Raw genomic sequence first — 25006 nt, 5'->3', positions numbered from 1 at the left:
GGATTGTGACATCCCACATCGCTCAGGGGACTGATCCTTAAATGTATATTCCCATCCTTACCTAGCACGAGGCCTTTTGGGAGCTCACTGGCTTCGAGTTCCATAGGAACTCCAAAGTTAAGCGAGTAGCGCGCGAGAGCACTCCCAGGATGGGTGGCCCTCTGGGAAGTTGCTCGTGAGTTCCCAAAAACAAAACCGTGAGGGAATGGTAAGCCCAAAGTGGACAATATCGTGCTACGGTGGTGGAGCGGGCCGGGGAAGTGATCTGTCTCGGGCCGGGATGTGACATAAAATATATAAATAATTAATATATTTATTCCAAGTCATCAAAACGATAAGATTCACTAACGCTTAAAGTTTATTTATACTTTCATTAAGTATAACATCAATGCGTATCCCATCAAAATGATGAAAGTATGAATAAACTCTTAAATGTTAGCGAATTTATCGTTTTGACGGGATACATATCCTACAAAACTAATTTCAACAATCCAACCGTCAATCTTGTTTATACATGCTTCGAGATCGCATACTCCAAAAATTGCAAAAAACAAACATTCAGAGATGAAGTAGTGAGACAAAACTTTTCAACGGTTATAAACGAAAAATCACGATTTAACGGTTATTTTAACTCCTATTTTGATGACTTTTTACAGCTACACTCCTTGATCTTATATGAATACAATGAATGAATTCGATCTTCAATTTAAGATATTTACACTAATGGATACCACAAATCTTATGTTATACTTAATGAAAATATAAATAAACTCTTAAGTGTTAGTTAATGTATCGTTTTGATGGGATACGCATGTTATGAAACTAATTTCAATGATGCAACCGTCAAATTTGTTTATACATGCTTTGGGATCGCATACACCAAAAATTGCAAAAAACAAACATTCAGAGATCAAGTAACGAGACAAAACTTTTAGACGGTTATAAACGAAAAATCACGATTTAACGGTTATTTTAACTTTGATTTTGATGATTTTTTACAGCTACACTCCTTGACCTTATATAAATACAATGAATGAATTCGATCTTCAATTTAAAATATTTACCCTAGTGGATACCACAAAATCTTATGTTATACTTGATGAAAGTATAAATAAACTCTTAAGTGTTAGTGAATCTATTGTTTGATAGGATACGCATCTTAGAAACTAATTTCAACGATCCAACCGTCAAACTTGTTTATATATGCTTTAAGATCGCATAAGCCAAAAATTGCAAAAAACAAACAATCAAAGATCAAGTAATAAGACAAAACTTTTCGACGGTTATAAACAAAAAAATCACGATTTAACGGTTATTTTAACTCCGATTTTGATGATTTTTTACAGCTACACTTCTTGAACCTAAACAAATACAATGAATGAATTCGATCTTCAATTTAAAATATTTACACTTGTAGATACCACAAAATCTTATGTTATACTTGATGAAAATATAAATAAACTCTTTAGTGTTAGTGAATCTATCGTTTTGATGTAATACGCATCCTACGAAACTAATTTCAACGATCCAACCGTCAAACTTGTTTATATATACTTCGAGATCGCATACGCCAAAAATTGCAAAAAACAAACATTCAGAGATCAAGTAATGAGACAAAACTTTCCGATGGTTATAAACGAAAAATCACGATTTAACGGTTATTATAACTCCGATTTTGATGATTTTTTATAGCTACACTCCTTGACCCTAAATAAATACAATGAATGAATTCGATCTTCAATTTAAAATATTTACCCTAGTAGATACCACAAAATCTTATGTTATACTTGATGAAAGTATAAATAAACTCTTAAGTGTTAGTGAATCTATCGTTCTAATGGGATACGCATCCTACGAAACTAATTTTAATGATCCAACCATCAAACTTGTTTATATATGCTTCAAGATCACATGCGCCAAAAATTGCAAAAAAAAAACATTCAGAGATCAAGTAATAAGACAAAACTTTTCGACGGTTATACATGAAAAATCACAATTTAACGGTTATTTTAACTTCGATTTTGATGATTTTTTACAGCTACACTCCTTGACCCTAAACAAATACAATGAATGAATTCGATCTTCAATTTAAAATATTTACACTAGTGGATACCACAAAATCTTATGTTATACTTGATGAAAGTATAAATAAACTCTTAAGTGTTAGTGAATCTATCGTTTTGATGTGATACAAATCCTACAAAACTAATTTCAACGATCCAACCGTCAAACTTGTTTATATATACTTCGAGATCGCAGACGCCAAAAATTGCAAAAATCAAACACTCAGAGATCAAGTAATGAGACAAAACTTTTCGATGGTTATAAACGAAAAATCATGATTTAACGATTATTGTAACTCCGATTTTGATGATTTTTTACAGCTACACTCCTTGACCGTAAATGAATACAATGAATGAATTCGATCTTCAATTTAAAATATTTACACTAGTGTATACCATAAAATCTTATGTTATACTTGATGAAAGTATAAATAAACTCTTAAGTGTTAGTGAATTTATCTTTTTGATGGGATACGCATCCTACGAAACTAATTTCAACAATCCAACCGTCAAACTTGTTTATATATGCTTCGAGATCGCATACGCTAAAAATTGCAAAAAAAAACATTCAGAGATCAAGTAATGAGACAAAACTTTTCGACAGTTATAAACAAAAAATTACGATTTAAGAGTTATTTTAACTCCGATTTTGATGATTTTTTACAAGTACACTCATTGACCCTATATGAATACAATGAATGAATTCGATCTTCAATTTAAAATATTTACACTAGTGGATACTATAAAATCTTATGTTATACTTGATGAAAGTATAAATAAGTGTAGATTTTAAAAAATCTCATGAACAATGTTATTTATTTGAGTGAAAAATTAATAATAATAAGTGTGAAAAATGTAATCACACGTAATGACAAGCTTTACAACTTTCATTAAGGGGTCAACTCCGAAATTTAGTATGTATATACTAATTTAGTATTATGTTTTACATTTTTTTGGGTCAAATTATGTTTTTCTTTTCATTTTTATTGATTTAAAATATAATTTTCTTAACGGGTAACGGGTCGGGTCATATTACCTGATAATATTAACAGGTTGATTTCAGGTCGGATCATATTACCCGTTTACTTTAACAGGTATTACATGACACGACCTGTTAAGCTATCGGGTATGACACGAAAATGACACGAACACGAGAAACACGACACGAATGCCAGGTCTACCTCCCCTGTTATGAACCTGTATCTTGATCACAATTAGTGATGTATTAGCAGATTAAATATGAGTATTAGGGAGTAATTAGTTATTGCCAGCTGGCAATTTGTTTTAGTGGAAACTTATATATAAGCTCATGCTCTGGAATCTGGATGTAAAGAAAAGATCAGTTTTACAGGAAAGAAATCAATACAAAAAACATATTGGAGCTCTACTCCCTCTCCTTCTTCCCTCTCCCTCCATGGCTTGTTGTAATTCGAACATGTTCAAACATCCTAAATTTGGGATTTTTTTTTTTTTTTTTGGGTCAATCAATCTTGGAATTATTTAGGGCTTTATGAAGTTATTTCATTTTTTTTCTCTTATATAAATGGTTCGAGGATACATTGTTCATTATCAAATTATGAACTTATTCCGTTGCCTTGTTGAAATGCACGTACTATTTGAACTATCTGAACTGATTCGTGCACAGTGCTTGGCAGTGTCAAACACGCCTTCCCCTTCCCTTTTCTCTGCCAGTATTTATCGTAGTTCCCTGTCTATTTACTGGCAGTTGTCGAGTGTAAAGTAACTTCATACACTGGAGTGAGTGGTATGATGATTCATGAAACAGCAGAAACGTTTGGGATAATTACACAAGATGATAAATTCAGAGGTAATTGAGCTGCTTATTCAAACCTTCAATTATTCAGTTGTTCTTGGTACAACTCTTGTGTTGATAAAACTTTGCCCTGAAAGTAAACATGTATGTGTGCATGCTGTAGATGATTTATTCTCCTCTCGTTCTGTGAATCAATAACGGATATTGGGCTTATTTGCAGTGGTGCCCAGAAAGTTTTCTGTTTTATATTTCAAGTTGATTGCTGGAAGATTACCTTGCATGGGGATAAACTCACTTCAAGAAACTTGGGCTTGTAATTGTTTCAGGTGATCTTCTGCACTATTTACACGATTACTCCCTTCCAGTACCCTTTTATTGTCTGTTTAGCATCCCTTTAGTTAAAAAAAAAAATCCCCTAATGATTAGTTCATTGTTATTAAGAAAACTGTTCAAGTCAAGTCAGTCACTCTTCCAAAAGGACGGAATTGTTCATCCCTATCACTTCTTCTGAACTCTGGCATTGACCGAAGTTTTTATTTTGAATTTTTTATCAGTTCCTCGAGACTGGTTGCTTCAGAGTTTAGACGGTTGTAGCCATGTTTCGAGAACACTATTTTCAGTTTAATTATGAGTATGAACAAGTCTCATTGTTTGAAGTTGCAATGAATCAGATTCAGGGTAAGCTTTTCTCTTTTAATGATATTGAACCAGCTTTTCAATGCATTATACTAGTATCTTCCCTTGGCCTCTATTCTATTCCTTCGCGATCATTTTACTCGCGATGTTGTTTCTGCAGGACCAAACGATATCCCCTTATTTCATCAAGACATGGTTGATCCCTTGGGTGACTGGTTGGTTTGAGCCATTTGACAACGTTGGTTGGCGGATGAGCGGCTGAGACGGCTTTGGCATTGAACATTCGAGACTAGTACTGGTCACAAGAGCAAGGAGCAATCATTGCCTCTCATTTTTTATGCCATGGATGTTTTATCTTCGTTGTATGACACTCGTAAATTCGGAGATCAAGAAAGAGTGTTATAAATCTGGCTTTGCTTGTAGAAATATGCATTTTCAGTCATAAGAAAGACATGACAAAACCAATAATCTTTCTAATCATGGAAGATTTTTATTTTTGACATTATATATGATCACAAAGCATGGAAGCACTGCCTCCGAATTCAAAACAACGAGTTCTTTCGATTCCCTAAATTGATCCGCAGTCCAGTCGACAGAATCAAATTCGCCCTCTTCGTTATCCATGAATGACCACCTTCCATGTCCATGTGCATAGTAATGAGCAATGTGCCCTGCAATCACTCTGCACATCACAATAGCCTTCCTTGCACTTGCACACACTCCTTTCCCTGCACATTCCTTGCTCATCTTCTCATGCGCCTTCCAACTGTTGTCGAACAACGATATCAGCCCTTCACCGGTAAACTCACCGGCTATTAATCTGCAAACTTGGCAGCACTTTCGATGACAAATACTTGAGAATCCATTGATCCCTAGCGAACATGTAATGGTGCCACCATGGAATTGCAGTAGCTCATTCCCATCAACCACCAACCTCTCCATCCTCTTGAGAATCCGACCCTTTTCATACCTGGATTTCACCACTTTCCTATACTCTTCAAACCTATGAAGAACATCCAAACTATGATTCACCCTCAACACCCTCTCAATTTTGAGGCCTATTTCACCCGCCCAACTACACCGGAAAATATCCTCCACAACGCCGATCCAAGGGTCTCCGCTGACAAGCTCCGAGACCGCATTAATCCGTGTCGCGACTGTTTTCTTTGCGCTCTTTTTCGACTGACTTGGAGATGAAGAACCTCCCTTGGGGCATGGTTTTACCTTGGATTTTGAGGGCACTTCCTTGGCAATCACGTCACGTCGTTTCGCCCCTTGCGGCGGAGGAGAAGGGTTGCCTTTTGGTTGTTCTTGTTGTGGGGATGTGGGTTTTGGCCTGGGTTTGAAACACTTGATGGTGGAGCTTGGATGGCACACCAACGCTGCCAGAGAAGCTGCAATTAGGCAGCGTTCGACCATTGTTTTGCTTTCTGAGAGTGCAAAGTTGACTCACAAAGTTTTTTAAAAACTCAGAAGCTTTATGTTAGTCCCATGATTACGTTAAACTTGAAGGTAAAATAGTAAGTGACCGATTAATGTGCATGATTTTTGGGAGGTGCCGCTGTAACGTTTCCTTGGCTGTACAAATTAGGGTATTAGAATCGCCAATAAAATCGCATGTCTAGACTTTACCAAATCCATTTGGGCCAAAATTGGATTACACATTAAAAATTCTTCCGCGGATTCCAATAGACAAAAACATGAGAAACGACAAACTGAGTGGTGCTTTTTTCCTAGCTAGCTAGGGTTTCCATTGCATAAATTAGTACATACAAGTGTTGGATTTATTTGGTCTTGTTGTCTTGGTCACCCAGCGGCTAGGGATTAATGATTTATGGTCACTCGATCAGATATTAAGAATTAAAATTGAAATTTAAAAGTCTGTAATACTACAATCTAGTGATATTCCTCTTCACTTGTGAGTGAGAGGTTTTAAATTTGATTCTTGCCAAATACGGTTTTGAACCACATTATTATGGCTCGCCCATTGTGAGACTTAACCCACTCCCTTACCCTTAATATAAATAATATCGCTTAATAAAGAAAAAATTAAAATATAAAAAGAACACCCATTCATTCTTAATATCAATTGTAAAATTGAGTAATTATAAATTATTAGTCCCACTAGACACGAAAGAGGAGGGGTAGGGGTGGGCTATCAAATCAACAGAGACTTGTTCGGGTGGTACATAATATCATCTATTTTGGAACCAAATTCGTGCACAGGCGTGAAGGATGAAGATCTACAAATGCGAGTAACTTGTAAAAGAACAAAAACCGTGAGTTAGCCAAAGATGGAGGGGGGGTATGGGTGTGCTGGTCAAAAGTTATCCGACAATCAAGTTCATAATCAATATATGACTCAAGTAGTGACCAAAAGAATAAATATGCATTAATTGTGTTACCAGATACTCTAAAAGGGTGCATATACTAGTCGAGGATGAGACCTTTTAAGATAGAGACTCCTTATTAAACTTGGAGAATCCCAGAGAATATATAGGAAGTAGATATTGCGTTCTCTTAGGAGTGTAACTACTTGCGCTGCATGTCAAGACTTAGATTGTAAGGACTCCAAGATTAAAGGAAACTTATTGATTCCTTGTTGGATTAGGTTTTCGTATCTTGTAGAACAAGCATGGTCAATCTCAGCGAAGTCATAAGACTTCGCCCACTGATTCTAGAGCAGAATGATAATGGCATCACTGCTCCATTTATTCAGCTCCATTGTGGAGGTTGTCGAGTCCGTGACCAAACTTCTGAGGTATTCGTATTCCGCTTTTCCATGCTCCCGCCCTTGAAAATTATGGTCCCATAATTGCCTCTAACTATGTACTAAAAAGACTTGTTCCACTTGAGGATGGATATTATCCAAAGACTATGCCTTTCAGAGTAAGTCAGAATACGTACCGTTTTAATTCTTCTTACGATGGCGTCTTGGCTTCATAACCGTCGAATTTTTTATATTCCATATTCAAACATGCATCCTCGAGAATCATGACAAATATTAGCAATGATGAAGCATGTCATGTTGCTTGTGAACATTTTATAAGGGGCGACTCTTTGCATCACCGAACATCTTCGACTTTTCAAATACACAAATCTCTAGGTGAAACCTTCCGTATTCAACAATGAGATTTCTTAGTAGCTTATCTCTAAGGGAATTGTTATTGGCACTCCAAAATTCTCATTCTACACTCCAAACTTTCTATATTTAGAAAGAAAAATACACTTATGATGAGTGTAGAATGAGATTTTTGGAGTGCCAATAACACTTCCCCATCTTTAATTGCTCTAGATTTGACCCTATTTTTCCAATTGATTCCTTTTGAGTTCTAAGCTTTCACAAATCACTCATGTCTTTTTTATGCTTTTGCCTTCAAATCCAAACTCCACTTTAAGCCTTCGATGATTAGGATATGTAATCAAGTAGTTTGCCACAACCTTCAATAGCTAACCTTGATTCTCTCCATGACTTCCTTAGCCTGCATACTTTGCCCCACAACCAAAGGCAACATTCTCCTCACAACTTTCACACTCGAGTTCAACTTGAAGAGAGTATAAAGACTCTTGAAAGAATTCTTCTTCATTAGAGCCTTCGTAACTTGCTCTCGATGCATTGTTCTTCTTGATAGACTTGACGACGAATTGAACCTCATCAGAGTGGATGATCCTGAAATAGCATATACTTGTAAAAGTGTACAACGGGTCAGCCCAAACCATGTACAATGATTTATGGACTTGATTTATGATTTTAATTGATTTTTATGGGTTACTATCAAAACCCTGTTGAGATTTTGCATTAGAAAAAGATCAACTTGTTTGGGTGACTTTTTTGTTTTTTATTTTATTTTTTATGATCAACTTTTTTCCTCCAACTTTTCATCCCCAACTATTCACAACCATTTTTTCCTCTTCAACCATCTTCTTTCCTCCAAATTTTTATCCCTACCTATTTGTCAACTGTTGAAATGTGTTAAATGGTTTAGATTAAAAGTTCAATACATTGCATAACTAAGATACCTTGGAGCTACATATTGTTAACTGAGTTGAACCAATTAATTTTTTTCTCATGAGATTGCAAGTAAATATTGCAAATACAAGAATTTACTACTTTAACATCTCCTATATCCCTTGAACTTTGAAAGTAGATGGGTATACTGCCCTTTCTCCATCATATGTGCTATTACTTATCACTTCATGAGCTTCAACAAGCTTTCAAGCATTGTGCAAATAACTTACTAGGGTGCTATACACAATAAAAATTGAATTACAACCTCTGTATTTCGTAATCGTAACCATCCATTATAAACTTTTACAAGCTTAAATTTAAAACAAATTATGCAATCCTAAGAACAAAACTTAAACTTTCAACAATCATTTCTTCGATTTTTGTAGCTACACAACTTAAACTTCCAGCCATCATTTCTTCGTTTTGCCAAAATTTTCTTCCTTACTATCTCACATTCTCGTGTCGTGCTCGGCACTTCAAAGAAGTCATTGTGCACATCAAACTTTCTATATTTAAAACCCAATAAAAGTGCATTTAAGCCTTCGATGATCAGAATATGTAACCAAGTAGTTTGCCATATTCGTATCTACTCTTGTAAAGCAAAGTCAACTGAAATAGGGATTGGCCACAACCTTCAATAGCTAACCTTAATTCACTCCATGGGTTCCATAACCTCCATACTTGGCCCCACACCCAAAGGCAAATTATCCTTGCAACTTTCGCACACTAGTTCAACTTGAAGAGAGTATAGAGACTCTTGAAAGAATTGGAGCCTTCATAACTTGCTCTCGATGCAATGTTCATCCTGATCGCCCTGAAGACAGATTGAACCTTTTCAAAGTAAATGATCCTAAAATAACATAAATTTGTAAAAGTGTAATAATGGGCTAGCCCGAACCATGTACAATGATGTATGAACTTGATTTATGATTTTGATTGATTTTTATAGGTTACTATCAAAATTTTGTTGAGATTTTACATCAGAAGAAAATCAACTTGTTTGGGTAACATTTTTTTTTTTTTTTTTTTTTTTTTTTTTTTTTTTTGTGATCTACTTCTTTTCTCAAACTTTTTTTTTTTTTTTTTTTTTTTTTTGTGATCTACTTCTTTTCTCAAACTTTTCATCCACAACTATCCGCAATCATTTTTTCCTCTTCAACCATCATCTTTCCTCCAACTTTTTAATTGTGACATCCCACATTGCCCAGGGGACTGATCCTTATATGTATATTCCATCTCTACCTAGCACGAGGCCTTTTGGGAGCTCACTGGCTTCGGGTTCCGTAGGAACTCCGAAGTTAAGCGAGAAGAGGGCTAGAGCACTCCCAGGATGGGTGACCATCTAGGAAGTTGCTCGTGAGTTCCCAAAAACAAAACCGTGAGGGAATGGTAAGCCCAAAGCGGACAATATCGTGCTACGGTAGTGGAAGCGGGCCCGGGAAGTGATCCGCCCCGGGCCAGGATGTGACAATTTGGTATCAGAGCCTAACCCTGGTCGCGTATGTGCCCACGAGGACATCGGGCCCCCTAAGGGGGGTGGATTGTGATATCCCACATCGCCCAGGGGACTGATCCTTATATGTATATTCCATCTCTACCTAGCACGAGGCCTTTTGGGAGCTCACTGGCTTCGGGTTCCGTAAGAACTCCGAAGTTAAGCGAGAAGAGGGCTAGAGCACTCCCAGGATAGGTGACCCTCTGGGAAGTTGCTCGTGAGTTCCCAAAAACAAAACCGTGAGGGAATGGTAAGCCCAAAGCGGACAATATCGTGTTACGGTAGTGGAAGCGGGCCCGGGAAGTGATCCGCCCCGGGCCAGGATGTGACATTATCCCTACTTATTTATCACCTGTTGAAATATGTTAAATGGTTCAGATTAAAAGTTCAGTACATTGCATAACTGAGATACCTTGGAGCTACATGTTGTTAACTTTGCCGAACCAATTAATTTTTTCTTATGAGATTGCAAGTAAATATTGCAAATAAAAGAACTTACCACTTTAACATCTCCTATTATCCCTTGAACTTTGAAAGTAGATGGGTATAATGCCCCTTCTCCATCATATGTGCTATTACTTATCACTTCATGAGCTTCAGCAAGCTTTCTAGCATTGTGCAAATAACTTACTAGGATGTTGTACATAGTGAAAATTGAATTATAGCCTTTGTATTTCGTAATCATGACCATCCATTACAAACTTTTACAAGCTTAAACTTAGAACAAATCATGCAATCCTAAGAACAAAACTTAAACTTTCAGTGATCATTTCTTCAATTTTTTGTAGCTACACAACTTAAACTTTGAGCCATCATTTCTTCATTTTGCCAAAATTTTCATCCTCGCTATCCCACATTCTTGTGTCATGCTTGGCACTTTAAAAAAGTCATTGTGTACACCAAACTTTCTATATTTAAAAATCAATAAAAGTACATTTAAGCCTTCAATGATTAGGATATGTAACCAAACAGCTTGCCACATTCATATCTACTCTTGTCAAGCAAAGTCAAGTGAAATAGGAATGAGCCACAACCTTCAATAGCTAACCTTGATTCCCTTCACAGGTTCTATAGCCTCCATACTTTGCCCCACAACCAAAGATAACAATCTCCTCACAACTTTCACATACGGGTGAACAAAATATAAAGACTCTTAAGATGATTCTTCTTCATTGAAGCCTTGACAACTTGCTCTCAATGCAGTGTTCTTCCTGATCGGCCTAACGACGAATTAAACCTCATCATATTAGATGATCCTGAAATAGTATTACTTGTAAAAGTGTACAACGAGTCAGCCCGAACCATGTACAATGAGACTAAGTGGGCTACAAGCCATGCTTGAATCGTGTTGTCCCAACCCATTTTTCTCGACAAACAAACCCCGACTTAACCTATATTTGGTCACACCATATTTTTGTCAGCTCGTTGTGACAAAATTTTCGTCCTAACTCATCCCAATTTGGCAAGGGTACGTAATTTAATTATACGGTAATTCTCACTTCATTACCCTCAAGCATCGTGAAATTTCAACTTTCATACTTAAAATTTTTTGAAAATTTAACTTCCTCCTCCAAACTTATTTTTTCTAGCCTATAATCCATCATATTATTTTTATCTGAATAGAACCCAGTGATTAGGACCCAACTAAACAACTTACCAAATTAAGCTTGTGTATTAGTTTTCATATTTTTTTGGATTCCTAATATACCCCCAGCTAAGCCATTTATGTATTATGTATCTTGATATAGAAACTAATATGCAACGTTTTGTAATTGATCACGTTCACTCAGGTTTGGCAAGGGTCTTGTAGCCATGAAATATGTTCTAGTTGATGTAGGAATTAATTTGATTTTTTTTCTTTTATTTTAACAATAAATTTCAATTTTAATATCCTTAATTTTATTGAAATAGTTTATCCATTAATATTTTCTTATCACAAAATAATGTATTTAAGTCGGTTGTCAATCTAGGAATTAGGAGGATTTTAAAAGATTTTAAAAGTAATAGATTTGATAGGATTTGAAAACTCCTACAAATTTCATATGGAATTTTAAGGATTTCTATATGGCTTTTTAAGGATTTTTATGGACTTGATTTTTGGCTTTGATTGATTTTTATAGGTTATTATCAGAACCCTGTTGAGATTTGCATTAGAAGAAGATAAAACTTGTTTGGGTGACCTCTTTTTTTTTTTTTTTTTTTTTTTTTTTTTTGGGTGATCAACTTCTTTCCTCCAAATTTTCATCCCCAACTATTTGCAATCATTTTTTCCTCTTGAACCATCTTATTTCCACCAACTTTTCATCCCTAACTATTTGTCACCTGTTGAGATGTGTTAAATGGTTCAGATTAAAAGTTCAATCATGGCATAACTAAGATACCTTGGAGCTACATATTGTTAACTGAGTTGAATCAATTAATTTCTTCTTATGAGATTGCAAGTAAATATTGCAAATAAAAGAATTTACCACTTTAACAACTCCTATATCCATTGAACTTTGAAAGTAGCTAGGTATACTGCCACTTCTCCATCATATGTGTTATTACTTATTACTTCATGAGCTTCATCAAGCTTTCCGGCATTGTGCAAATAACTTATTAGGGTGCTGGTACACAGTGAAATTCATATTAGAGCCTCTGGATTTCATAATCGTGACCATCCATTACAAACTTTTACAAGCTTAAACTTAGAACAAATGTTGCAATCCTAAGAACAAAACTTAAACTTCCAGCCATCATTTATGTGATCTTTCTATAGCTACAGAGCTTATACTTCAACAGTTGAGAGATTCTTCAATAATCACGGTATATTATAGTGGTTCTCCAGCAACAATAGTATTAGCTCGACCTTGGGGTAAAACTTAAGGGTTTCGCTTGGGTTTGGGTGGTTGGAATTAGATGAGGGTAGAAGATAGTAGGAAAAATAGTTGATATCGAGCTAGACAAGGATGGAAAAAAGGTGACCCTTTTCGAGGCCAAGGTTTGATCTACATAAATAAAAGCTCTCATTCGTTTCCCATAAATGTTTTATTTTAAACCTAAAGCCCAACATATCACAAGACTGAATATTATACGAGTGTGTCATGCCTTAAAGGGATGGTTAGATTATCCAATTACTTTATAAAAAATTGTGTCGTCAAGTTTATGTTTGCTCGTTTTTCCAAAATCTTCGTCCTCGCTATCCCACATTCTCGTGTCATGCTTGGCTTAGCTCATCAAAATTCGTGTTGTGTTATGTTCTCTCAACTTTAAACAAACTGGGCTTGTGTATATTGTCGTGAAAACACGTATTTTAAAAATATGTGTAGTTATTGGCACTCCAAAGAAGTCATTGTACACTCCAAACTTTCTATATTTAAAACCCAATAAAAGTACACTTATAAATAGTACACATTGACCTTTTGGAGTGTCAATACATTTCTCTTAAAAATCCATATTTAAAATGAATATTAAAATACGGGTTTTCAAGAGTCTTATGAAATCGTTGTGTTGTACACCTCCAATCTGTTGAAAGGTGTAATCAATTAAAGCAACTCCACTGGTATCCAAATGCATAGGCAAATGGACATTTTTCTCCAAAACTTAGTTGCACCAGTGGACAAAGCCAAGCTAGTGGAATCAGATTCAAAGGAGACGATTTTATGTCGAAAAGCAGTCCATTCATTATGGCAGTTGGGAGGCATTTCCTACACTGAAGAAAATTATTCATTTGGGAGAATCCTTTCAAGTTTGTTGCTGGTCTTGGATAAATCAGTTAATATAGCAAGGGATATATGGGCATCATTTAAGAATCTTAAGATGAGTGTTGGCACATAGGTCCTGTAGACCCCTGTCTTCATTGGTGCACATTCTCAACAAGGATGGATTGTCTTGTCCTCTTTCTCATTAGTGTTTTCGAATGTTTAGGGGGGTGACATTCTTGCACAAAGTGGATTGTCTTGTTCTCTTATGCACCTTAATACTCATTTGCTTGTAAGTTGCTGTTGTGTATGTTTGTTAGCCTCTTTCTAGGCTTTTGGTGTTCCCTCGACCATTTTTCCCTAGCAATGCATACCCAATTTACCAAAAAAAGAAGAACCAAGTATGTGGTGGAACCCACAAAGCATTGGAGGCTGTCGAAGCAAATCTGGCCCAAACAGCTACTATGAAGGCGATGGGGCTCAATGGACGTCAACACAAGTGGCCCAGACAATAGTCTAGCTCCACCGTTTAATATCCTCATTCTTAATCTTGTCATTTCTCGCGTGCCCACACATGCAACAAAACATTCTCATCTCCGCTACATTAACTTTTGCACGTGTTGATGTTTGATTGTCCATTCTGTGCCGTAAAGCATTGATGGCCTTATTGTCGTCCTTTATAATTATCCCTTAAGCTTTAATAACGTACAACAGTCGCACAACATCCAATGCACTCTTCCACTTCATCCATACATCTTGTACTTTACAAGGTTGCAGCAAAAAAAATAAAAAAATAAAAAAAAATCATTTAGAATCTGCTAATGTTTAGGCATCTAGCAAGTAGTGAACTACGTCAATAGGTAGGGCATTTATTTTAACTCATTGTGTTCCAAACTAAATATAAATTAGTATAGAATATCATTTAGCATAGAATATCACTTACAGTTGTAAAAATAAAATTGTCTAGGCAGCTATTACCTAAAAGTATCATAACAGCACCAAGCCCATAATCCTAAATGATAAACCCACCAAAGCATTGTTTGGTGGAATGAAGGACACGTGTATTAAAGACAGGTGTACTACTGGCCAAGTAAACGTAGCCTTTGTTCCTGCGGTTTTCCACAACTAACTTTGCATGTTCATCTCGTCATCTCTCCCAATACAAACCATCTGCCACAAACAAAAAAGCAATAATAATTCAGTGAATTAATAAGATGGGATCCGAGACATTCCTAGAAGTCTTGTGTGCCATTTTTCTTCCACCAGTTGGTGTCTTCATTCGCTATGGCTGCGGGGTAAGTCACATCATTCTTACCATTTGTATTGAGATCGAGTTCTTTTACAGTTACTTATCTCAACTAGCGATCTAGTAATCTATCTAACCGAAGTTTGAATTTGTTGTGTACACATTTGAGAGAAGAAAAAAATTATCATCAGGTGTATACAATTATGTATCTATCTTCGTCCAGTAATTTGAATGCGTTAGTTTCAAAAGTTATGAGAAAAAAATAACTTTTATTTATAAAAATTATGTGGTTATATTCCAGTCACATGACTAGAACTCATTGCATATAATTTTATCTCTATCATCACGTGGCTAGAGATAGTACAAAATAGTTTTATCATTGTCGTTTTTATTTTGGGATATTGCAGGTGGAGTTTTGGATCGCCGTATTGCTGACGCTGTTTGGATATATACCAGGAATTATATATGCAGTTTATGTCTTGGTTGTATAAACTTGCTAATTAATTATTCAAGTTTTATTGGATCAAATAAATGGCTTGTTTAGTTATAGGTATTAGATATAGTACAATGTACATTCATTTTTAATTAGTGATCAATTTTTGTAATGTGTGATCTGATGGACATATTTTGAGATCAAAGTCTTTCATTTTTGTCAAGTTTTCATCTCCCGCATGCTTAGAAATAACGCAAGAAGGTATGGGCGGAATGAAGCTATGTGAATTAACCACCACAGGGTGTTTCAATGGTTGGGGAGAATTTTTCAGGCTTGTATTTCACATGTTGGTCTTGAGTTCGATTTCTGGTGTTGGTGAATTACACACGATGTTGGTCAGAGAAAGGTTGAAATGTCTCTGTGAGTTTTTCCATAAAACTTACACATTATACATGTTTAATACTAATTGAATATTTTTTTTCATCATTTCTTTTCTGATCAACGGATTCAAATTTGAAATTTTTTTATATTGAGAAAAAAATATCACTGGACTCGAGTTACAGTAATACTGATATGATGATAGTGACAATAAAACAATCATAATGCAAAGTGCAAGTTAGTTAAGCAAAGGCATTATTTTGTTTCCTTAGCAGTTGGAGAAATGATGTAATTTATAGACAAAGATCCCCACCTCCAGCCCCCCTTCCTTATCTCATTTTGATCATTGTACAAGCAACAAACCAATTTACGTATAAAATATAAAAACCTAATCGGATGAATGGATGGCTAGCCTATGATACATCAAGTTGTTGTGGATAAGTACGTACTAAATACCCTCTCCCTTTCAGAGAAGTCTTAAAGTTAAAACAACAACCGAAGCTTTAGTCTCTAGTGCAACTTTTGAGCAATGAGTGCGACTTTCCCTTTGCTTTTCCAGATCGATCTTTTGCTTTTACCTCTTTCTGTTCGAGGAAATGAACAAAATTATAACCTATTTTTATGACATATATAAACAGGCGACCTTGATTTCCACTTACGTTTGACATGATAGAATTAAAGAAATGAATGCACCATTCTTTAACTTATATCAACTCATGCCATGCACACTGCAAGGACACTTGACAACGCTTTGATATAATGGGAAGGCTATCTTCTTTGTTTTTTTTTTTTGCATTTTTATAAGCTTTTATTGTGGACTAAGTCGGTTGCCCATGTGTGCGTTGGGTGAATCCTACCTTTCGATATACTGTGGGTCTTGCTTGCTTCAATAATAAGTGTGATTCAATAATAAGGAATCGCACGCCTGCGTATGAACTGACTGTAGCATTAGCACAAGATAATTTTGTGTTTGGTTATTCATACAAGGCACCAGACACAAGGAAGATGAGAGGCTTAGTGTGTGCAGTAAGACGACCACGTGGTCTCTGGGTGTTCACACCTAAGAATTCACTCAATGTTGTTACTTTTAAGAAAATTATAATGCTCAAAGCAAGCATACACTTCATCCTAACACGAGAATATAGTTATAATAAATAACAATACCGAGATCTATAAGTTTGATAATTGGAATGACCGATTGTAGCAAACACGAGAGAATTTTGTGTCCGAACACTTGTTTAGGGCATTAGACAAAAGAACGTAGGTGGACAAGAGGGGGGGTGGTGGTGGATTGAGCACTTTGAGTGTGTGATCAGAAAACAACGTGACCTAGACTTCCGCACCTATGAATTTCTGCAATAACACTACGATTCATCATGCAGAAGGAACTTTCTAAACCAAATGCATTACTCCTTAATAACTGCACTGACTTGACAAAGCTAGAAGGCCTATAGTTTGAGCATACAAATAACTGCAAGTACAAAGCGGTTGGTGCAATTTTTTTTTGGGGGGGGGGGGGGGGGGGGGGGGGGAGGGGGGATGGACCCCATGGAAGAAAGGACCTAACTAGTTAGCTAATTACCAGCCATTTGTGTCCCGTAAACCCTAAGCAAAAGACTTAGCACATGTGACGGTTGAAAATGCATCCATAGCCTAATCAATCTATGTCTTATCAGTCATTCTATATCAGTTGCATTGATCAGTTGCTTTGACCAAGCAAGAGTCCTAGGTCAAAGGAAGGACGAGAAAGTTCCAAGTAACAATTGGGGATCAACAAGTTGGTGAATTTATAACATCCAATGGGCTCTAAAACCTTTGAAGAAAACTTGAAAAATTGAAGCTTTGACAAATCCAAGTGTGTCCCAATTGCTTGTGCAAGCCAGCTGTTTAGAGCTGTGGATATGTGAAGGATGATATGCCTTAATTCCAAGACCAAATTGGAAACATGGGAATTGAAAACTGAGAAGAACTAACAACTCTTCATTATTTTAAAGTAGTTATAGTTTGAAAGTCTTATAAACACTATTGAAAATTGGGGTCATGAATAATCTCCGTACCTAATTAAGCATGAATCTTTATTAAGTAATATTATTTCTGTCACCGCTAAGCTCTTTCACAATGGGCAGAAAAATTGGGTTTGATTCTAATTTTATCAGAATCAAACTCCTGTAGTAGAACACAAAATTAGTTTTATGGGAGTAAAGGTTGGGGATTATAAAATAGTAGAAAAAATAGATGGGTTCCACTATGTTAAAATGTCTCACATCGACTGTATCAATGAGAAAATAAGAGTTTAAATATCATAACCCCACTCCAACTAACATCGAGGCCTTTTGTGATAAAACCTCACACCTAACGGATTGTGCAGGTGATAATTACTAAGTTGGGGACAATATCGATGTTGTTGGAAGTAGGCGTGTTGAAATGTTTCACATTGACCGTATCAATGAAAAAAGAAGAATTTAAATATCTAACCCCACTCCAACTAACATCGAGGCTTTTTGTGATAAAACCTCACACCTGACGGATTGTGCAGATGATAATTACCAAGTTAGGAACAATATCGATGTTGTTGGAAGTGAGCCGTATGGCCCGTGTCTCTGATAATTCTACACACTATTAATAAATAGAACTCTCTTCTACCAAACACACACAAATGTAGTAATAATGTTATAGAAATAAAACTCAAGGTGTCTGATTCTTTTATTTTGAAATTAAACTCACCAAAACGATTATGGAAGGTCTAACGTACGACTCACACCAATGTGTGACTCACGATTATGCATGCACACATAAATGATCATCATTATCGTATTTATCAAACATGATTAGTTACGTATATCACGGAGGATACCTAAGATTTGTTTTACAGCCAAAGAAATTAGTTTAATAAGGGAATTGAGAGGACAACAAATTATGCATAGAGGGCCTAATGGAAACAAATTATTGGGATTACCTTAAGACGGGAGAGTACACTATAAATAATCACTAATCCACCCCATTTTTTGGATGTTGGAACTTGAATTAAGCTTTGCTCTTCCCCCAAACCAAAACTATTTGGGTAGCTGTAGCAATCACATAAGGTAAGACCTACTACCCATGTGATTGGAGCGTGTGAATTAATAGGCGCGTCAGGCATTGCTTTGTTCTACTGCTCACTTCCCTCCCTCCACTGACAAATACAAAGAAATGGAGTAAAAGAGTGTCACTCACTTGGGAAATGGACACCCAGAAGCAGCTACCAAGCAAGCTCTAGGGCTTTCTGCCATTTTCAAAGCCAACATCTGCTAATTAGTACCATCCAACCTTTTGCAATATTAGCCACCCCAGTAAGAGGCAGAGATCTTTCTGGTAAGACCAAATGTCATGTTTTTTTAATTATTTGAACGATATTCTAATTTAATCTAAACTACGGAGTGAGGGATTCAAATTATATTTTTGTGTCATGGTTTTCTTTGCAAAACTTTTCCCATTTTTATACTATCCTTTCAACTTGATTTTACTCTTATTTTTTCCCTTCTGTTGAAAATGTGTTTCCTTTTCTGGGTTTCAAGAGCTTGTTTTAGCCTATGAATTTCTGGGTTTAGTTGCCTTTTTATTGAAAATGTGTTAACTTTTCTGGGTTTAAGGAGCTTGTTTTAGACAGTGAATTTATGGGTTCTGTTGCTTTTAGTTTGTTATTACGTTATATTTGTTTTTTGGTTTAATTTAAATGTTTGGGAACTTGTGGTTCTGAATGAAAATGTGGGTTTGTGGTATTTTAGCTCAAAGTCTCTTACCTTGCAAGCTCTGGTTTCAAATGCAATCTCTGGTTTTTGAAGAGTTACTGGAGAAGAAGAGCTAAAGCTTCCTCCTTTTCATTAATTTTTTCTCTTTTAAAATTTTTTGGTCCAGAACATTTCTTTTTTCCCATTTTGCTAACCGTGAAGCTCTGTTCCAAGATTCTCTCTTTAAGTTATTCATGTTTAATTTTCTGTAGATCTGTTGTTCGAATCCATTGTTTCGTCAATCTATGGGTTTCATTAATATATTCGTTCTGTAATTTACTGTAATTTAAGAACACTTGTAATTTCATTTGCTTGCATTGCTGCTTTTTAAGGATATTATGTCCTAGTTTTTAATTTGCAGAAAAAGTTAATCAAGAAATATTGGGTTTTTCATCAAACAAACAGAAATGGGGTTCATCTGTGCTCTGCTGGGTCCAGTATGCCTACAGTTAATCAGCTATTAACACAAAGACCCTCCTTTAATCATTGGCAATTTGGCATTGATGCAAAGTAAAAATTAACAAGCGGCAATGAGACGTGGCTAACTCTTGCTGGCCCCTTGTGTCTTAAATCTTTGTTTGGAACATAGTATAAAGGTGGGCAAAGGAGAAGGGCAATTGAAAAGGTTGTGGCATAGCTTGCTTAATGATACCCAATGAATCTTGCAGCTGCAGCTTTCTTTATTAAATATATACACACACACACACACACACACACATATATCTATTGACTACTTTGTGGGATTGGTTGGTAGTAGTGGTGTTAGTTTTAGTGGGATTTCTTTGAAGGGAGGTGTTTGTTTGTTTGTTTGTTAGGTTTTGTAGAAAAACGGATCTAAGGTGGCCATCTTTTGTGAGCCATTTTTCTTGTGTTTTTTGTTTGCATATATATATATATGATATTCTCGTTGATGTTTCTCTCTCAGCCAATGATTGTTTCTCTGAACTACTTCAGGTGTTGTGGGTCAGGGGATTTGAAAGGGAGATTGAATTAGGACAACACAATCAGCGGTTATAACAAATAGATGTCGAAGATGCAGACACCAAAAGCAAAGTAAGATCAACTTCTATTTGCGTCTTTTATAAGAACATTAACATTTGTTTGCTTAATGTTGTTGTGTGCTAATAATCACTATTAGTCTTCGAATCTTGTGTCCTTTTTTGCAAGTATTTTGAAACATTGGCTGTAAAAGTAACGGCGACACAATAAGGTAAGAAAACGAAACAGGATAGTCTTTAGAGTGATACGTATCATATTTGTATTTGTCCATGCGGAATTCGTGCTATGTGCCAGTATCATCAGAATTCGTGTTATATTGTAAGAATCCATTTTTTTTTTTCCCTTTTCTGCCTAAGTTATTCTCGCACTGTATCTGAATGATCCTTGTTGGAGTTAGGCTGCTATGGAATTTCTTCGTCATTTTCTAGTGTATGTCTAAGAAGCAGCTTGCGCAATGCTTGGGTGACTTATGCTTAATCAGTCCAGTTATGGGTGAATCCACTTGAAGCAAAATTGTATTTGCATCTATAAGTTGAATCTATCTTTTTTTGTGTTTCGTGTTCTTAATGCATCAATTTGTGCAATTTATCTTTATTTTTAGTATTTGATGCATGTCTTCTAATATTTAAATGCCTTTCCTAATCGATAGCAGAACTGGCTCTTTGGAAGTGCCTCAAAGGAGATCTCCAGTAACACCTCGAACTACCAAGACACCTGGATCAGAGCCTGATTCGATATCTTCTCCAAATATGGCAAAGAGGACTCCGAAAAACAGAAGTCCAAAAGTCATTGAGCGCAGGTCACCACAAAGCCCAGTACCTGAGGTATTCTTTTTGAGAACTTATAGCTTTGTGAATTATGGAAGGTTCTCTAGTGTTGCTTCTTATCATACTTGGAATAGCTAATGCATCCAACACTGTTCAAGTGTATTGATCGTCTACCCTTTGATATGAAAATATCATAGTTTTTAATTAGTTTACTGCCCCTTTCTCTTGTTTTGAGCTTCAGAAAAAGCAACCGAAAAGAGTTTCAGAATTGGAAACGCAACTTGCTCAACTCCAAGAGGATCTGAAGAAGACAAAGGACCAGTTGAACTCAACTGAGTCGCTGAAGAGGCAATCCCAGCAGGAGGCTGAAGAAGCGAAGAACCAGATATTAGCCATGTCTGCGAAGCTTGAAGAATCCGAACAGCAACTTTTGGAACTTTCTACTTCTGAAGATGCTCGTCTTCAAGAACTTCGTATACTGTCTCAGGATCGGGATAGAGCATGGGAGTCTGAACTCGACGCTGTCCAAAAGCAGCGTGCTATGGATTCTACTGCCCTGGCTTCTGCTATGAATGAAATTCAGAATCTAAAGGGACAGCTCGAAAGGGTGGCTGAGTCTGAAGACGCCCAAAACAGGCATGCAGAGTCAGCATATGGTGAGATCCAGACCTTGAGAATGGAACTTTCCGAAACTTTATCTCTGGTTGAGAAATTGAAGACTGAGCTCAATGAATGCAAAGAATCTGAATCCCAGGCCCTAGAAGTTATACAAAGCACTCATATGCAATTGGAAGCCGCAAATGCAACCATAGAAATGCTCAAATTGAATGGGATGAAAGCCATGGAGTCTTACAACTCCCTACCATTGGAGTTGGAGCAATCCAATGCTCGAGTTAAATCACTGGAGGGTCTTGTGAGCAAACTTCAAGCAGAACTGATTAATAGGAACGGAAATCATTTGGTAAACTCTGCAGACAATGTAAAACTTGTTAAGGAAGGTGAAGAAAATGAAGAAAGAAGACAGTTACAAGCAGAACTGAATTCTTTGAAATCTGAAGTGGGTCAATTGAGATCTGCATTGGATGTGGCTGAGGTCAGGTACCAGGAAGAATACATACAGAGCACATTACAGATTAGGAATGTGTACGAGAAACTTGACGCTGCGAAATCTGAAGCGTCGGAGAGGGAAGCTGAGCTGGCAGCAGAAATGAAGAAAGCAAAGGATCATATTGAAGACTTGAGAGCACAGCTAATGGATAAGGAAACTGAATTAGAGAGTACATCGGAGAAAAATGATGGGGTTGCCGTGAAAATTGAGAAAAATATAACTGAAAATGAATCCACAATTGCACTGGAGCTAAAGAAGTCGGAGACTGTAATGGTAGAGTTAAAGGCGAGTTTGTTGGATAAGGAGACAGAATTGCAGAATATAGCTGAGGAGAATGAAATGCTCAAGATGGAACTTAAAACCAAGGAAACGGAGAGGAATAAAGTTAATGATGATGCTGTTGTTTTGGCAGAAGCTGCAAGGGCTGCAGAGCGAGAGGCTTTGATGAAACTTGGCTATGTGACAGAGGAAGCAGATAAAAGTACCAGGAGAGCTGCACGGGTGACTGAGCAGCTGGATGCAGCACAGGCTGCAAATTCTGAAATGGAAGCTGAGTTAAGGAAGTTAAAAGTGCAGGCGGATCAGTGGAGGAAGGCCGCTGAGGCAGCTGCTGCCATGCTTTCAACTGGAAACAATGGGAAACTTGTCGAGAGAACAGGTTCTCTTGACTGCAACAACTACAATCCCTTGAGTTCGCCTTATTCAGAAGACATGAATGATGACTCGCCGAAGAAGAAAAACGGGAATATGTTAAAGAAGATCGGCGTCTTATGGAAGAAGGGCCAAAACTAGTCGGAATTATGGGACAAGTTGCTTATCATTGCTCGTTATTTTTTTGTTGGATTCAGTATGTTCTGTTGTAATCTTGACAGGTATTTTGGAGGGTACCCAAGTTTCGTATGGAGGTAAAGACCGATGTTTGTAGACTGTATAGGTATGTGGAAACTGGCGAACCTTTTAAAAGTCCTATCTCACCTGATGTATCGCTATGGATTAGACTTGATTAATGTTGTATTTTACTTTTGAGTCTTTCCATCTATGTTAATAAAAGCACAATGCAGTTCGTATTTCATTACCATTCATGGTTGCATTATCTTAATATTGACCTAATGCATCCAGTCCCTTGTAACGAACGGACCTTCCGGATTCAAACCGGACACTGTCCCTTTTCCGGACTAAAGGGTTCAAAATGCACATGCATCTGCTCGCCTTTGCGCTAAATCTTCCGCCTTGTCACATAAAATCCCGGGTATGCTTTGTGTCATTTCAAGTTTTGCATCTATGTTTCAAGTTAGAAAGATGAAGAAAGCAAGTGGTGGATTACCCTGGTGGATAGAAAATTCCTCTTCAAATCACTTGGTCTCGGGTTTAAACCCTTTATGGCTCCTCTCCTTAGTGTAGCTTAGAGTTAGAGTAGGAATATCGTTTGTAACGAAAATTTAAAAAAAAAAGATGATGAAATGGACAACAATAGAAGAATATTTTGAGGGTCAGCTTTAAGCAACCTTCTCCTATAAATATAATAAAACGTAATTGAGAATTCTAACCTCAACGATAAAAGCATATGCTTCTCTCAGCAATCATGGGTAACAAAAGACCGTAGCATGTAATATTGTTCTCACTAATCATGGACATCAAAAGACCCTAGCAAGCATAAATTATTATGCCGTCTACTAAAAGCAAATTAAACACAAAATATTTGGAGGTATTTTAATTCTTGGATTGAAAGTGGAGTTATACTAAAGATAAATCAAATATTAAATGAGAAATGATAAACACACATCTTTTGTTCTCTTTTTATTCACTTTTGTTTTTTTTTTATATATCTAGATGTTGGATTAAATAAATTAAACATGAATAACGAACAAAATTAAACATGAGTGTGCAGGCACACGAGAAAAAGTATGTTTATTTCCCATTCAAATTCTTTTGTAAATATATTTGTCTTCTCAATGCAGGAATATTTGGTCCCATTAAGTATTTGTTTGATTGGGACCAAATGCCTGAAGTATTTATATTGACTTGATTTCGAACTTGCAGTTTGAATCTTGGAGGACTTGTTAGTAAGATCAAACTTGTACACACAATGCCTCACTCTTGGCATCAAATTTAAACGCCAACCGAAAATGGTATTTCTTATGTTGGATATAGCTTGATATGATCGTAATTTGCACGGAGATTGCACAATTGCAGGGCAGTTCAGTAGATATATGTCTCGTTCATGTTTTGGAACTAGCTGTGGAAGAATGTTGCAAATATACGGCAATCATGGGCACCTTCGGGGTAGTGAAATTCGATCTCCTGATTCAGTTGTATCTCTTCTCTTATGCTAGGGATTAGTTTCCTCCTAGTTTTTCAATTGCATCTCCTCTGAACGAAGAAGACTGAGAGGTTTGCGGTTTCTTTTGTGAAGAGCAAGACCACCAATGACAGGGGCAGGCTTAGAAAGGAAGAGATTGAGAGATTGTGCTGGAGGCAGAGAGGTAGAGAGCTGAAAATGAGGAGGATAAGAACAAGTTGGATGCCAAGAACTCGCTCGAGAACTACACTTGCAACCTGAGGAACATCGTCAAGGATGAGACGGTTGATGGGAAATTGGACCCGGCAGACAAGCAGAAGATTGATTGAGCCAGTGATAAGACAAATCGAGA

The 25006-nt window shown here is 36.6% G+C and overlaps 3 protein-coding genes across 12 annotated transcripts; 2 read left to right on the top strand and 1 right to left on the bottom strand.

Moving 5' to 3' along the window:
• Positions 1-4950: 4950 nt before the first annotated feature.
• Positions 4951-5892, bottom strand: LOC103948830. Its single transcript, XM_009359899.2, has one exon. It carries the CDS (start codon positions 5890-5892, stop codon positions 4951-4953), a length of 942 nt encoding a protein of 313 aa, XP_009358174.1.
• Positions 5893-13826: 7934 nt separating this feature from the next.
• On the top strand, positions 13827-15622 carry LOC103948831 (salt stress-induced hydrophobic peptide ESI3-like). Its single transcript, XM_009359901.3, has 2 exons — positions 13827-14952; positions 15311-15622. The coding sequence occupies exons 1-2, from the start codon at positions 14872-14874 to the stop codon at positions 15392-15394; spliced, it is 165 nt and encodes a 54-aa protein (XP_009358176.1). The 5' UTR covers positions 13827-14871; the 3' UTR covers positions 15395-15622.
• Positions 15623-18763: 3141 nt separating this feature from the next.
• LOC103948832 (interactor of constitutive active ROPs 2, chloroplastic) lies at positions 18764-23433 on the top strand. Of its 10 annotated transcripts, none has more exons than XM_048577000.1 (5): positions 18764-19065; positions 19887-20106; positions 20436-20534; positions 21130-21304; positions 21483-23433. In XM_048577000.1, the coding sequence occupies exons 3-5, from the start codon at positions 20506-20508 to the stop codon at positions 23145-23147; spliced, it is 1869 nt and encodes a 622-aa protein (XP_048432957.1). In that variant the 5' UTR covers positions 18764-19065; positions 19887-20106; positions 20436-20505; the 3' UTR covers positions 23148-23433. The 10 variants fall into 10 exon arrangements, with proteins under 10 accessions (XP_048432957.1, XP_048432960.1, XP_048432955.1 ...); XM_048577003.1 differs by having other exon boundaries at positions 19843-20077; positions 21133-21304; XM_048576998.1 differs by having other exon boundaries at positions 19843-20077.
• The last annotated feature ends 1573 nt before the right edge of the window (positions 23434-25006 follow it).

Source organism: the organism of the source record quoted next, unplaced genomic scaffold (assembly GCF_019419815.1).
Source record: "Pyrus x bretschneideri cultivar Hongxiangsu unplaced genomic scaffold, Pyrus_bretschneideri_v1 Contig94, whole genome shotgun sequence".
NCBI lineage: Eukaryota > Viridiplantae > Streptophyta > Magnoliopsida > Rosales > Rosaceae > Pyrus > Pyrus x bretschneideri.
Note: the sequence above shows the minus strand (reverse complement) of the source record. Positions and strands in the feature narration are given on the sequence as shown.